General features: G+C 54.8%; 3 protein-coding genes across 3 annotated transcripts; all 3 read right to left on the bottom strand.

Annotated features, from left to right (window-relative positions):
• Nucleotides 1–3256: 3256 nt before the first annotated feature.
• On the bottom strand, nt 3257–4607 carry MAA_09746 (alpha and gamma adaptin binding protein p34; the record flags this gene model as incomplete). The annotated part of the gene is made up of 3 exons (XM_007827744.1): nt 3257–3681; nt 3802–4233; nt 4334–4607. 3 exons carry the CDS (start codon nt 4605–4607, stop codon nt 3257–3259), a joined length of 1131 nt encoding a protein of 376 aa, XP_007825935.1.
• A 525-nt stretch (nt 4608–5132) lies between these two features.
• MAA_11550 (uncharacterized protein) lies at nt 5133–6347 on the bottom strand (the record flags this gene model as incomplete). The annotated part of the gene is made up of 1 exon (XM_011413545.1): nt 5133–6347. One exon carries the CDS (start codon nt 6345–6347, stop codon nt 5133–5135), a length of 1215 nt encoding a protein of 404 aa, XP_011411847.1.
• Nucleotides 6348–7162: 815 nt separating this feature from the next.
• On the bottom strand, nt 7163–12378 carry MAA_09745 (multidrug resistance-associated protein; the record flags this gene model as incomplete). Its single annotated transcript, XM_007827743.1, has 2 exons — nt 7163–12179; nt 12257–12378. 2 exons carry the CDS (start codon nt 12376–12378, stop codon nt 7163–7165), a joined length of 5139 nt encoding a protein of 1712 aa, XP_007825934.1.
• Nucleotides 12379–14178: the final 1800 nt, after the last annotated feature.

Here is a 14178-nt window from a genome sequence, read left to right as displayed (position 1 = left end):
GGGATCGACATCTGGCCGGTGCGTACGGCCGACTCAATTGTCTTGGTTGAGGCATAACTACAAATGCGTCGGCGCGGGGTACCAGAGTGCGCAGGGCATGCAAAGTTCTGAGGGCGAAGACATGGATGGCCATTGATACTGTTTGGGAGTGCGCAGCGCGGTTCCAGTGAAGAAATACATATATACCAATGTCAGGTCAGCCACGAGCTGATATAAACAGCCGAAAAACAGAGGCAAGATATGGATATCCAAGAAGTTTTGTGGGGATAAAGAGGCCAAATACTACGATGGCATTGAAGGTGTGCGGAAAATTGACCGGAGCTCCTTCCTCAAAGCAGTCAACTGCTTACGGAAGTTTAACACAAGTCGTACCTGCCACGTTGAGGTGTCACCTGCTCCCAGAATCCAGTTTGCACTTTGCACGAGTACAGAACCTCTGTCCAGCGAAAAGTGTCTGGTTTGTTCATCCTGCACAGGGCTGCTGGAATATGAATACTCTCTGCTTTTTATCTACAGAGCGCTAGGTTCCATAGACCCTTGATCCCGGGTGCATTCAAAGCAGTCTGTCTAACGAAGACAACATCGGAAATCCCACATCCCCGCATCCATTCGTCCCGTCTCTCGGCCACGCGCGAAGAATAGGGGTTGGCAACAAGGATCAGCAAGCCAACTCAGGGGTTATGCTGAGCAGCGCGTCCGATGAGAGACATGCTGTCGTGATTGCGGAACCGACTTTACCATCGAATACTACGTACAAGTACATACGGAGGAGTTGCTGTTGCCGTTGCCCAACCGGGAAGATCTCTACCGGTCGGATCATCAGCTCAGGTTATCTATTGAATCGGCCGGCATTTGTGCTGCATGCAAGTGCTCCATGCCTAGCACCCTAGACTGCAAATCTTCCGCCAACCTGGACACATTTAGCCGGTGTATAAAATTCAGAAAGAAGCCATTGTGCTTACTACCCTTCCCTTCGGTAGAGCGCATGGCAGAGGCAGGACGATGCAATCCCATCAATCTCGAGGAAGAAGAGCTGACACCGTTCAAAGCTAGCTTATCCATGATTATGCTGTTCCGCCATGAGGCTCAAAGGGATACGTATTGATTGTACTACAACCAAGACAAAGAAAGCTGCAAAACCCACTTGGCCCTGGTGAGCCAGACCCGCCAGGTTCCTGCAGTAGTGTCACCAGCCACCGAGCAAGCAAGCCCCTGGCCGTGATAGCGGCTAAGAGGTTGCCCCTGGTCAAGCTACTCAGTACCCTGTCAGTTCAGGAACCGGTCTGAGGCATGAGGGCTCCAGTGCGCAGTTTGAACATGAGCCGCTTCACTTGCTGCCATGTCCGACCGAAGACGTCTTGTTAAACGCCCTGGGGGTGATATTGGCAACGAGAGGCTGTGGCTTTTAGTATTGCAGAGTGCTTATGTGTCTTCTTTGACGGAACATCACATAAACACACAGTACGGAGCACTCTGCTGTCCACCGGCACAAAGGATACACATATTGGGTGTTTCCTTTTTTTTTTACTTTTTCTGTCCGGGCCGGTCTTCTGGTAGTATTCATAACCCTGGCTCAGTGTCGTCATAGCTTCTTAGCCCGGACTTCAAGCCGGTTTGGCCATTGCCACTGATGGGGAGGAGAATGGTGCCACTCTCTTCCGTCAGTGATACTACCAACGGCGAGACTACTCCGTACGGGAGGCTAACAACCTTTGGCCTCGCTGAGCATTCTGGTCGGCCATAACCCGCGCAGCAGCCACTTGGGCCGCATCTAGGCCCAAGATGTTTGTGGCAAGGTGCACGGCGCGGTCAGTGCATATCGACCGCCTGCTCGCCAATACCACCCCACCACCAGAACATCAAGACATCCAGACATTCAGACATCGTCACCCCTGACTAGACCCTGTCTGCACATCGAGCCCGCTCAGCATCCACTTCAGCCAGCCAACCAGTTCGCGATCTGGGCTCCGCCCAAACGACCACATGCCATCGCGCGTATCGTGTCACGAGCGCTGGTGGCAGCTGGGCTTGGTTTTCTTTACTTTTCTTGTGGGTGGGATTCCTGGCTTAGTGTCTTGTTTAGCTCACATGGAGTTGCATTGCCCATTTTTGAACTGAACCAAAGAATTTATCGAGACTTCTACAAGACGAAGGCGCATCATGTCTGGTCACGAACCACACAACAGCCCGACGACGGACCGGTGTCTTCTCTGGCCGAGTCTAGATTTCTGATGAAAACGGGGTACTAGATGTGAAGTCTGTACTCCGTGGCCATCTGCACGTCCCTGCATTGTCAGCCTGCTACGCGGGTGAGACTCCTCGTGGCAGCTCAAGTCTGAAATAGTCTGGAATCGACAGTCGCCAAGTACTAAAGAGTTTCTTGGGTCCAGAAGTATAGCCTCAAGCTCAACGTCAGCCTCGATGCCTTTTTTCTAGCCCCCTCACCTATGGAGGGAGGGGCACATTCATGCGCTCTCCTTGGCGGGTGCTGAAGAGTGCTCTGTAGTTGAGTCTTCCCATGCTTGGAAGATCTTTAGGCTGGATCCATTGATGGACGTCAGGTGCGCACCCGTTGCTTCATGCCCACGGGCCTTCTTGCAGAAACTCAAAGTTGATAAGTCGGGGATCGGCACATCTTCTTCCGCAGTGCGAATAACAGTTTGTGGGTTTGCAAAACGTCTGGTGCCACTGCGGTACCCCAACGGTGATCAGTGATCAACCTTGATAGGCATGAGGAGCAATGGACCGGCTGTTTGGCGTGACACACAAACCATCTTGTCGGTGTGGCCAGGCGCAATGGCTACCCTACATGACTCAATTGTCAACGACAGATGGAAGATGGAAGCACTCTTTTCACCATATGCTTGCTTAGCCAACAGGGTTTCCGTCTTGACACTTTCCCTTGGAACGGCAATGGTAGCGGCGGGGGAAGTGTGAAATGGATGGCGTTTACTCCGTACTCGCCCTTTTCCCTCCAACGCAGGGACACACCATACGCCCAGCTACTAGTTACGTCGAAATTTGGACGCCCCGTGTGACGGCTGCCCCGTATAACTGGAATTTCCCACTGTGGTTTCAACCAGTATCCAGTGCCAGGTACTAAGCAGGTATGCATCAGTAAACGCTCCATAGATGAGCCTGTACCTGCATCTGTCCCTGCTATCATCTCCCGCGAGGGACATGTCAGTCTCGGTCAGCCCCTCAGCCCAGCCCGACAGTCGCGAATCGTACCGTCGTGATTCATTCATTCCCCCAATCAAAGCTCCTTCATAACCTCACCCACCGCCCTGGCTGCCATCCTCTTCCTCTGCGCCTCGGGCAACCCCTCCCCCGCGTCCCTTACAGCCTGCAGCTTCCTCATCATGCTCTCCACCTTGTCCACGTCCTCGTGACCGAGTTCGTCCTGAATATCCCCTTGATTGTCCGCTTCCGCCTTAGACGCTGCACCGGAACCAGCGGCCGGAGCTGAAGGTTCTTGGTCCCCGGGCCTCGCCTCCCAGATGGCCTTTTTCAAGCCTTCGAAATCAGCGCGGTCAAAGCCGAAATCCAGACTCTCGGGATCCAGGTGCCCGCCCTCGCCCCCGTCGGAAGCGTCTTCAAAGTCGCCAAAGTCAGAGGGTGCGTCTTGTGCCCAGTCGTTGGATTCAAGGGCCTCCTTGACGCGGGAGATGCCTGTCTTTTCTTGTCTGGCAGTCAGCTACCCGTGATGCCGCGCGTGGTGTGTAATCGTATATGACGCAGGATTTGAGTTTGAAAAGGTGATTTTACAGGCCCAACATTGTCAAGGTCTTGTGGACATACCGCCAAACTCGTTCAAATGCAGCTGCTTCCCGCCAATCTGGACAAACTCCAAGCCCGCCTCGGCGCAAAGCTCGTCCCATTCTTGGGCATCGCTGTCCCCAACACCAACAGCCAGCCGGACGCCGTCCCATTCCCAGCCTCCCAGGCCGTTGTTGACGACGTGTCCTACGTGGTGGATGACGTCGCGGACGCGGTCAATGCTCTCAGACGAGGCTGACGGGGGCAGGCTGAAGATGAGGACCAGGCCGCCCAGCACGGCGAGGACCTCGGCCGCTTCATCGGAGAGGAAAGACGCGGACCAGTCGGACGGCGAGGCAATGAGGTCCAGCCATATGGGGACGGTGGCGGTGTAGTATTGCGTCTTGAGGGAGAGGTTGTGTGTTGTGCCGGCGAGGGAAGGGGACGGCGAGCATGGCGACGAGCCGGTGAGGTCTGGAAGGGGGTGGTTAGTAGGCGTATATCTCATGCGGGATGAGATGAGACGAGATGAGACGAGAAGGCGGGACATGGGATTGGGTGGGCCGCAGCGCACCTTTGATTACCCTGCTCAATTGGTCTGCTTGGGAGTCAAGACTGACGGCCAGTATCCTCCGCGGATGAGCAACGTCCATGGTGATGGTGATGGGTGACGGGGGGTTGAAGTTTGAAGCCGGTCGAGGTTGGCCGTGGATGGTGGGGCTCGAGCCAACGTCATGTGTCTCGCTCGTCCTCGCGGCCAGCCACCAGCATGATATGCAGCAGAACAGACGCATCAAGGACTGGAGACAGCGTCGCGACGTCTGCGACTTTGTTGCAGCAAGCGCCATCGCAGGCAAGCCCCAACCTGTCAACCGCAACTATCTGAACCCCTTCATCTCCCTCGCACCCGGCGCCTCATCCGCCATTCCCCTTCCCACGGCGTCGAAAATCCCCATCACAAAAAGCATATGCACATGATGTACATACGCCGCCCATGACGCTCGAATCAAGCCGTTTCCAACGTCCGCTTCCTTTGCGCCCCCGGGCACCGCCGTGGTTGGCGTACGGCTCCTCGGTATATTCAACGCACCAGACATAATTAGCACTACATGGATAGCGACAAGTACGACAAGGACATGAAGCGTATGCTGTAGTTTATAAATCATGACACACATCCGTGCATTTATCAAAGGCGGTATCTAGCCGTAGCTTGCTATACCCAGCTCCCCATCTACCTGGTGCGAAGCCAACGCCATGCATCCCAACCGCAACCTAGAGTCGTACGTGACCCCTTGGTTGCTTCACTCGGGTCCATCCCACGATACTCCCATGTCAAACGTGGCAACCGCGATCCCACGCCGAAACTCGAACGCTCAACAGCTATCCTCCCCCCAGCCAAAAGAGCGATTCACGACGCCCATGGCCTCAACAGCAGCCGCCACCGCATCCCCCTGCCGGCCGGCTCCCCCCCGCGCCCAAGTCCTCTGCAGGTCGCCCTGGTCCAGCAGGCCCCTCCTCCTCTCCAGCATGGCCCTCTGGATGGTGCCCGCCCAGACGGCGTACCACGCCTCCTCGACACGGACATGGACATCGCCCATCCGCCACTCGGCCGTGACCGTCTCCCAGCGCCGCGTGGCCAGGAACAACGCCGGCCACGCGAGCACAAACGCGAGCGAGAAGGTGAAGAGCGCGACGACCCACGGCGTCAGCCGCCACCGGTTGACGCGGCAGTCGCTGTAGACGTGCCCGCGGGCCTGCCGCACGGGGAACCGCACCTCGACGCGCCCGCGGTAGTTGGCCGCGCGCGCGAGGCCCTCGAGCCGGGCGCCCAGCGCGTCCCAGTCGCACCCCTCGACGCGGCGCTGCACCGTGAAGCACCGCAGCCACGAGGCCGACGCGCAGTACCGCCGGCACCACTCGCGCAGCTCCGGCGTGCCTTCTTCCGGGACGGGCCCCGCGCCGCCGAACCCCGGGGCGCGCGTCGCGAAGACGGTCCCGCGCCGCACCTTTTCCAGGTTGCCCGCCGTGCGGATCGACCGCCGCGCCTGCGCCGTCCGCGCGTCGCTGTAGAGGAGGTGCGTGAGCTCAATCTCAATGTCGAAGTCGGTCACCGTCTTGGTCTCCCTGCTGCTGCCCCTGTTGTCGTCGTCGCCGCCGCCCGAGCAGCTCTCCGTGTGCGTGCCGACGAGCTTGACAAACGGCCGCGGGGGCACCTGGCACAGTTTGTAAATGTGGCCGGCCAGGAAGTCTGGGTCGCGGTCGAGCCTGCGGTCGAGGAAGTAGGTGCTCGTTTCGTCGCGGCGAAACGGGTGCACCGTCTCAAAGATGTCGCCGTGGGGGAGCCGCGGGAGGAGAGGGTCAAAGGGCGTGAAGGAGTCGGTGTTGTGGTTGAACTCTTCGTGATCCGAGTACAGGGGAGGCAGGTCGTCGTCGTCGTCGTCGTTTGTGAGCTCGGCCGTGTCTTCGTCAAAGTAGCGATGGGGCGGCGGCGGCGGGTGGATGGTCATGGACGCAGATGCTTCCGTGGGGCACGAGGGTGTTGAGGAGGACGAGGGGTTGGGCGACGCGGCGTCTAAAGGCTTGCCCATGGTGTTGACGCGGGGGCGGACAGACAGCACTACTCGGCTTTTGCTATCGACACCAAACAGCAGCAGCAGCAGCAGCACGCGGGGAAGCAGACGCAGCGAGGAATCAGCACTGAGAATTCAACGCAGCCGGCCGTGACAAGAAAAGTGGCAGAGACAAACTGACGGCCCAACAAAGGCCGGCAGGAGAATCAATGCGTCCGAGTCGGAGGCGCCAGCCAGGCAGTCGGCCAGCATGAAGCATCTGGTTGGTCCGTCTTTGTCGCACCGCCAGAGATGCCAACCCCGTCCACGTAATCCGCATTTCCCAGACCTGGCAGCCCACGAATTCACTGCCTGGCCTAATTAACTTACTCCGTACCTCGCATGCAGTACACGACCTGATGGAGCAAATGTTGAGCCGTTGCAACGGCTGGCCACCTGCATGCGTGGCCTTGGCTCAGCCACGCCGTCCGACCTCCCCCAATCCGGAATCATGACACGAGTCCGTCTAGCATCAACATCACCCATCATCAACACTGCGTCTTAAGCTTGATTTAGTATTACGTAATACACCCAAGAATACTCCGTTACATGCATATGATCCAACAAAAGAAAAAGAAGAGAAAAATCAAGACCGAGCTGCGCTTCCCAGTGAGCCACGCTAATGACATGTCCGTCTACCTACAATGTCCCGCGCCTCATTTATTTGCGGCTTCATGCTTCCAGCTTTGTACTTGTGTCGTCGCATTGGCCTCGTCGCCTACACTCCCTTGCTGGGTATATCCATTCCAGTAGTGCCTCCTTTGCTTTCCCTTTTCCTGTACAACACCCAACGCTTAGGCGTCGCCGACGTCCACCAGCCTATCCTCATCCCACTTCCTCTTTGCTGCCTTGACTAAAACGTCAAGCTCACCGCTCATCTCACACATGCTGTAGAACTGCCCTTCCTCGTCGCTAATTAGCTCCCAGGGGTGCCCAAACTGCTTTACTTCACCGTGGTCCAGCACCAGCACCTTGTCATAGTCCACAATCGTCTGCAGACGGTGAGCAATCGTAATGACAGTGCCCGTAAGCTCCCGGATGGTTTCTTGAATTTTGGAGTCGGTGTTGTAGTCAATTGAAGCAGTGGCTTCGTCCATTACGAGCACTGTTGGTTTCTTAAGCATAGCCCGAGCCAAGCACAGCAGTTGTCGCTGGCCTTGTGACAGGTTTGATCCAGACTCGGTAACTGGTGACGAGAGATCCAAGAAGATGTTCTTGTTCGTCATCACAGAAGGTACCGGCGATCGGGTGACTTGAGAATCTTTTGCCACTTGGATGGTTGGCGTCGTCGGGTTGGTGCCTGGCTCGTCTGCTCCAATCAGCTGGACCCGGCGAAGCGCTTCAAACACTTGCTCATCCGTATACTGATCAAAGGGGTCCAAGTTGGACCGGATTGTGCCCATGAACAAGGTCGGATCCTGGGGCACAATGGTGATGTTCTCTCGCAAGTCTCGCAGGCCAATCTTGCCGATATTGACGCCGTCAATGACGATGCGGCCCTTCTCGGCCTCCAGCGCACGGAATATTGCCAGCGCCAGTGAACTCTTGCCAGCTCCCGTCCGCCCAACAATACCAACCTTCTCCCTGGCGTTGATCTTGAGGGTGATGCCCTTGAGGACGGGGTCCAGATCCTCTCGGTAACGAGTCGTGTAGTCAACAAACTCGACGTTGCCCTTGTCCGGCCATGACTCTGGTGGGCGGTTCTTTTCCATCACCGCCGCCGCCTCCTGATCAAGATCAAGGTACTCCTTGACTCTCTCCATTGAGTTCATGTTCTGTTCGTTCATACCATATAAACGAACTAACCAGAGAACATTCTCGGTAAAATTCATGGCATAGCTCAGCGAGATACCCGCTGCACCCGCATCAATCTTGCCCAGGCTCAGAATGATAAAAACACCAGCAGAGAAGGAAACCAGGTTACCCAGCAGGTCAGCACGGAATGAGAGCCATCTGTTACAGGCCCAGAGGTAGATGAATGGCCTGCTCTGCGTGTTCACCTTGGCCAAGTTGTCGCGAATGAAACGCCTCTCGTCACCATAAGCACGAATGGTTGTCATACCACTCAGAGTCTCGCCAAACTGCTGGAACAGTGGACTTCGCTGCACAGACTCGAGGCGCTTGAGATCACGAGAAGCACGTAGGTAGAAAGTGGCGACAAAGTAGAAGATGCCACCAATGAAGACGGCAGCAATCAAGAAACCGGGAGTGATGACGGCGATCAGGACAACCGTTACTATCAGAGAGAGCGCACATGACATGACACCAATGGCAGTAGCCGCTATTTCCTGGTCGACGGCTTCGAGGTCTTTACTGAAGCGGTTCATCAGTTGACCGAGGGGTGTCACATCAAAGAACTTGAACTTGGCACGAGTCACTGCACCCATGAGCCTATCGTGAAGTTTTCTTGATGCTGTCAGAGACCCGTAGAAGATCCAGACATCCCGCACAAATGCTGCGAAAGAACCGAGTATACCGATAATAGCCAGTCCCGACAGATAGTACGCCACGTTGACCTGAGGGGTGACCAGCGCGGAAAATGACACCTGACCATAGACCTTGCCAGAACTTGATTCGGCAGCAATAGCGTTGCTGCCAAGACGGGAAATAGATGCCCAGGATCCTTTGGAGAATGCCCCGGAGCCGTACGACTGAGAGAGCGTACCGACTGCAACCATTGACTCTTCTTCGACGTATTGGTTCGCCCATTGTCTGACCCACACATTGGTCGCAACTGTGGCCAATTGCTGAAGATTGAAGACGATGACGGCCAAAACCCAGAACCACCAGGGGCCCATGGCTTGAACATAAACCTTCATCACTGGCCATTTGACAGCACCGGAGGCCTTGCCCTCGTCCATAGCATCAATCTGGGGCTTCTTCGATTTGGCCTTCTTTGAAGCGGCACTACCGTCTTGGGATTCGCCATTGCTGTTGACCATTGTCTCGCCGTCGCCAACACTTGACGGAACTCTGGAGGGTACTCGTGATGGACCTTGGGAACCAGCCGAAGATGCAGGGCGGGATTTCTGAATCTCTTCACCCAAGACTCCAGAAGCAATAACCTTTTGCGCCGAGCCCTGAGATATGACACGACCATTGTCAAGATACACTACGTAGTCGGCCGAGGGTACGCATAGGGCCACATTGTGGGTAACCAGAATGCAAGTTCGGTTTGCCATTAGGGGACCACGGATGCAGTTGGTGAAGATCCATTGGGCGGTGTGAGAGTCAACGGCGCTCAGGCAGTCGTCCATGAGAACGTGAGCAGAGTTGGAATACAGAGCCCGAGCCAGAGAAATTCGCTGCTTCTGTCCACCCGAAAGCGTGATGCCTTTTTCTCCAACGAGTGTCTCGTCACCATGGTCCAAAATCTCAAGATCGCGTTCCAAGGCACAGGCGACAATAACATCTCTATATCGTTGTGGGTCGTATGGCGCCGAAAAGAGAATGTTGTCCCGAATGTTGGCATTGACGAGCCACGCAGACTGAGCAACGTAAGCGACAGTATCAGCCAACCGAGTTTCGGGGTCAGGCTTGACTTCTTCTCTGCTTCGACCACCAGGACAATAAATCTTGCCCTCCATTAATGTCATCTCGCCAAGAAGCCCCATCAACATTGATGATTTTCCACTCCCTGTAGAGCCTGCAATGATATTGAGCTTGCCCATCTCAAAGTCGACATTCAGGTCCATCAATCGGAAGGCTCGCGAACCGTCCTCAGCAACCGTGTCCTTGCCACCCCAAATCAGGGTTGCGTCCTTGAATCCAATATGCTTCACACCTTGTTCGTCCACATTGTCTTGTCCAAGCTGCTCATATTTCTCAGTCTCTTCTTCATTCAAGAACTCTTCAACACGATCAATAGAGACCTTTGCTTCCTGCACATGGGCAAACATATCACCCAATTGGTCGAGGGGAACTCGTAGCAGCATGAAGAGGGAGATGGCGGTGAAGGCAATGGAGGGATACAGAGGTTTCTTTTCAATCAGTGTGTATACAAGGAAAGAGAAGAATGTGATTAGGACTGGAACAGAGTTCCAGATGGCCACAGCGCATGCCCAGAGGGTGAATCGGGATCGTAGCGCATTAAGCTCAGCCTCTCGCTTTTCATCGATGGAGCGCCCAAATCTCTCTTCCCAGGCAAAGTATTTGATGATACGGATATTTTGGAGGACTTCGTTAGTCACATTGATTCGCTTGTCAGTAGCTTTCATAATGTTCTTGGAGGTTATGTTAAAACCCTTTGCCAGGAAATAGTTGACGGGGAGAAGGAAAACCATGACGACCAGACCAGGAATAGCACTGAGTCCCATGACCTGCCAGAGTAAGACGACAGAGATGATAAGCTGGGTTGGAGCCGCAGCGCATAGAAAGTGGAGGTAAGCAGTGATTTCGGCAATCTTGAAGCTATCCACTGACATCAGATTGATAATAGTTCCCAAGTTAGCCTGATCATCGTCACCAGCGGGTTTGCTGTCGTCGACATTGATGCTACCAGCAGACTCTGTGTCGCTTGCCGAGGCATTCTTGCTCTTGTTACGCTTCCGTAGACCAAGGGCGCCTTTGATCTTGGCAATTGTACCCTCACTGTCGGGATCAGCGTCCTTTTTGGTCTTCTTTGAGCTCTCCCCAAGGACCTTGTCTTTGCCGGCCGCAGCTTTTCGACGGAGGGCCTTGGCGTAAATGTCGCCAATAATAATGGCACGAACGCGGATGCAAATCTTCCGACCGGTCCAGAGCGCCATACCATCAGCATAGGATCGGATGGTGTCAAGGACAGGAAGTCCAATGACATAAAGCCAAAGAACGTTAATAGGAGCGCGATCAGGTTCCTCGACATACTCGAGAATGGCCCTCAAGAGGAGCGTTGGCGCAAATGTGAAGAAGCCGGAGACAAAGGCTAGGAAGCATTGGAAGAATAACATGCCCTTGAAGTATTTCAGCATGTGCCATGCCAGAGCACCAGTCTTCTTCAGTTGGCGATAGTCGGCAATCACAGCCGCAGCCTTGTCCTTGGGTAGCAAGTTCCAAACATCATCAATCTCCATGGTCTTCTTCCAGCCTTTATACACAATAGCATCCACCCATGCAAAAGTAGCGAGCGAGAAGAGACTCGCAAGTGGTTCGCGAGATGGTTCGATCCCGTCCTCCCATTCCATCAGCACCGTCTTATTCCCCTTTCTAGTGGTCGCTGCCAGCATGAACAATAGTGTGATAAGCCCAAACTCGGTGCAGGCAAGAATCTTTACTAGTTGAGAGGTAGAGTTGATGAGCGCGGAGCGGAATATGAAGATGTTCAACACCCAGTTAATGGCATAAATGCTGGCTGTGTGATTCCATAGATGGGGAATCGCCCATTTGGTGCCACCAACCAACAGTCGCAGCGAGGCCAACACCAGAACATAGATCCAAGTGAGTAGTCCGGTTATCGCCACAAGACGCCCCGTGGACCCGTAAGCACCCTTGATCAGAGCGATTGCATTAACAACAATCAATCCGACGATGGCAAGTTCTTCAACAGCTTGGGACAACCGTTGCCCATGGGGCGTGTCGGCCTCGACAACGGATCCTCTGCTGATAGTTTTGGCGAGGGCGAGCCGGTTGCCGTTGATTTCGAGATAGGGATCGCCTTCAGTGTCGTCATCGTCATCCTCGTCATCGATATCGGGTGGTAGAGCTGTATGGTCGTTCGCAATGGGCTTGTAGCCCTTGGGCTTGCCTGATGAAACCAGCCGTCCGATGTTTGACCAGGCGAGACGTAAAAACGAGACGACAATAACCGCTAATGGGAGGAGAACCTTGAGATAGCTACGCGAATGTTAACAAGTCTCTTCTCGAGATGGATTGGCCCAACGGATGGTTCGGGAATGCGGCACTGCACGTACTCTTGTCGAAAACACAAGGTGAGGTCATCAACCCGCCATATTGGCCAAGAGCATTGAGCGAAGCCCATGGTTGGAGAGGCAGCGCCAGGTAGTGTGCCGGTTGTGGCCGCTTCAGCTCTCATTCGTGCGCAGACACGCACTCAGCCGCACACGCTGTAGGCAGAACAGTGGTGGCGGAGGAAATAAAAATATGAGAGATGGGAAAAGAGCCTAGCCGCCTCGATTGTGTGAATTCAGGACGTCGGTGTGAAAGGGGCTTTAGAAGTATAGGAAACCCTTTTGTTTTCCGAAGGCACGCGCTAATCTTGGCTTGGCGTGGCAATGGAATTGACGAGGTGTGTAGCAAGTGGTCGACTGAGCAAAGTCCGGCGCCGGCGGGTGGCGTGGGGGGTGTGTGTCGTCGCTGTCTTAGACTTCTCGTCGGCGACGTCGAGCAGTGATGAACGGGACGCGAGAAAAAAAGCAAGAAGCAGGCAATATTCTGTATTACAAGGTGTCAACTCGGTCTTTTTCAACCCACCTCGGACGCTTTGACCGGGCTCTCGTTTGCGCTCAGCCGCCTGCCTCTGGCACCAGCTAGAAATAAATGTCGACAACTGTCGTCTTTTCTTGCTAATGCTGCATATGCCACCCAATGGAGCTGAGGCGCGAGGAGGCCAGGAGAGAGCAAGGGTGCGAGGCTATTCGGGAGGGAGGAAAGGGAGGGGGAAGGGGAAATAGAAATTGGAATGGGAAGAGAAAGGGCATCAGCCTCCAATAATGGTGGTAAGAATGGAGCCGGAATAGACCAGACTTGTTCAAGCAGAAGCAGTGCACAGAGGGAGAGTGTCGAGGGTGAATAACTACTACTAGGTAGTATTAGTAGTTATTCGAGGATTAACCCGATAGAGCTGTCCCCCCGCCTACCTGCAGCAGCAACCAGCATAAATGCACGAGACTTGCGAGCCCCGGGGAGTTGGACTGGGGTGAAGAACGGTGCGAAGCCAGTGACTTTCGGTCAAGGAGTCATAGGTGACGGACGTGTCGAGTCGGCAACGGGTGTGGTTGTGGGAGGGGCAGCGGTGGAGATGAATTGGCGTCTGGCTCTGGGTCCTGGGCTAGCACGATATGGCAAACCCGTTCAGCCCTTCAACTCGAAAAGATTGAGGGCAGGAAGGGGTACGAGATACGAGCTGGATCATGTTTTGGCGATGTTTTGGTGCAGCATGAAGAACCGTGACAGGGCTCGAGTGGCCTCAGCTGGTGTTTTCGTTGCCATGTTTCCAGATTCATAAACGGCAGGCATGCGCCATGTCTCCTGCCGCCCTGTCCCAGGTACCTACTCAAGTACCTATGTACCTACGATTTAGCTCGGTACCTCATGCAACAGGGAGGTAGTACTTGGTACTCCAGAGGATTTGAATGTTTGGACGGCAGATTGAGATCTCGATGTCGCTTAGGTAAGGCCCAGCTCCCAGCTCCGGTCCTTTCAGACATGGACATGGACACAGTCAGGCCATTTCACATAGCCCGACACGCACTGTCCTCGCTCCTTGACCCGACGACGACGACGACGACGACAACAACATCCGCCGTCATCTCGGAAGCAAAACGCAACATGGAAGACGTTGTCTTCGTCTCTTTTAGGTGCTGCAGGTTGGACCAGGGTGCAATGATTGCAGTGGGGTTTGCAGTTGGCCCATGTTCTTGACGTCGCACCAAAAGTCCGAGAGCCATCGATGATGTCGTTCAGGAGCTCACCAGAGCCAGGGACTCAGGACGCAAATCCAATAAGAATCTACGACTGTGCCCAAATTCGGTGCCGTGGTACCTGTCATCACCAGCCGTCCCAGTAGGGCTTCTCCCTCACGATACTCTGCGTCTTTGCCTCCAAGCTGCTGAGTAATATACGCCAGATCCGTCAATGATTTGCATACGGGATG

Source organism: Metarhizium robertsii (genome assembly GCF_000187425.2).
Source record: "Metarhizium robertsii ARSEF 23 chromosome Unknown MAA_Scf_9, whole genome shotgun sequence".
NCBI lineage: Eukaryota > Fungi > Ascomycota > Sordariomycetes > Hypocreales > Clavicipitaceae > Metarhizium > Metarhizium robertsii.
This window is presented reverse-complemented; position numbering and strand designations above follow the sequence as displayed.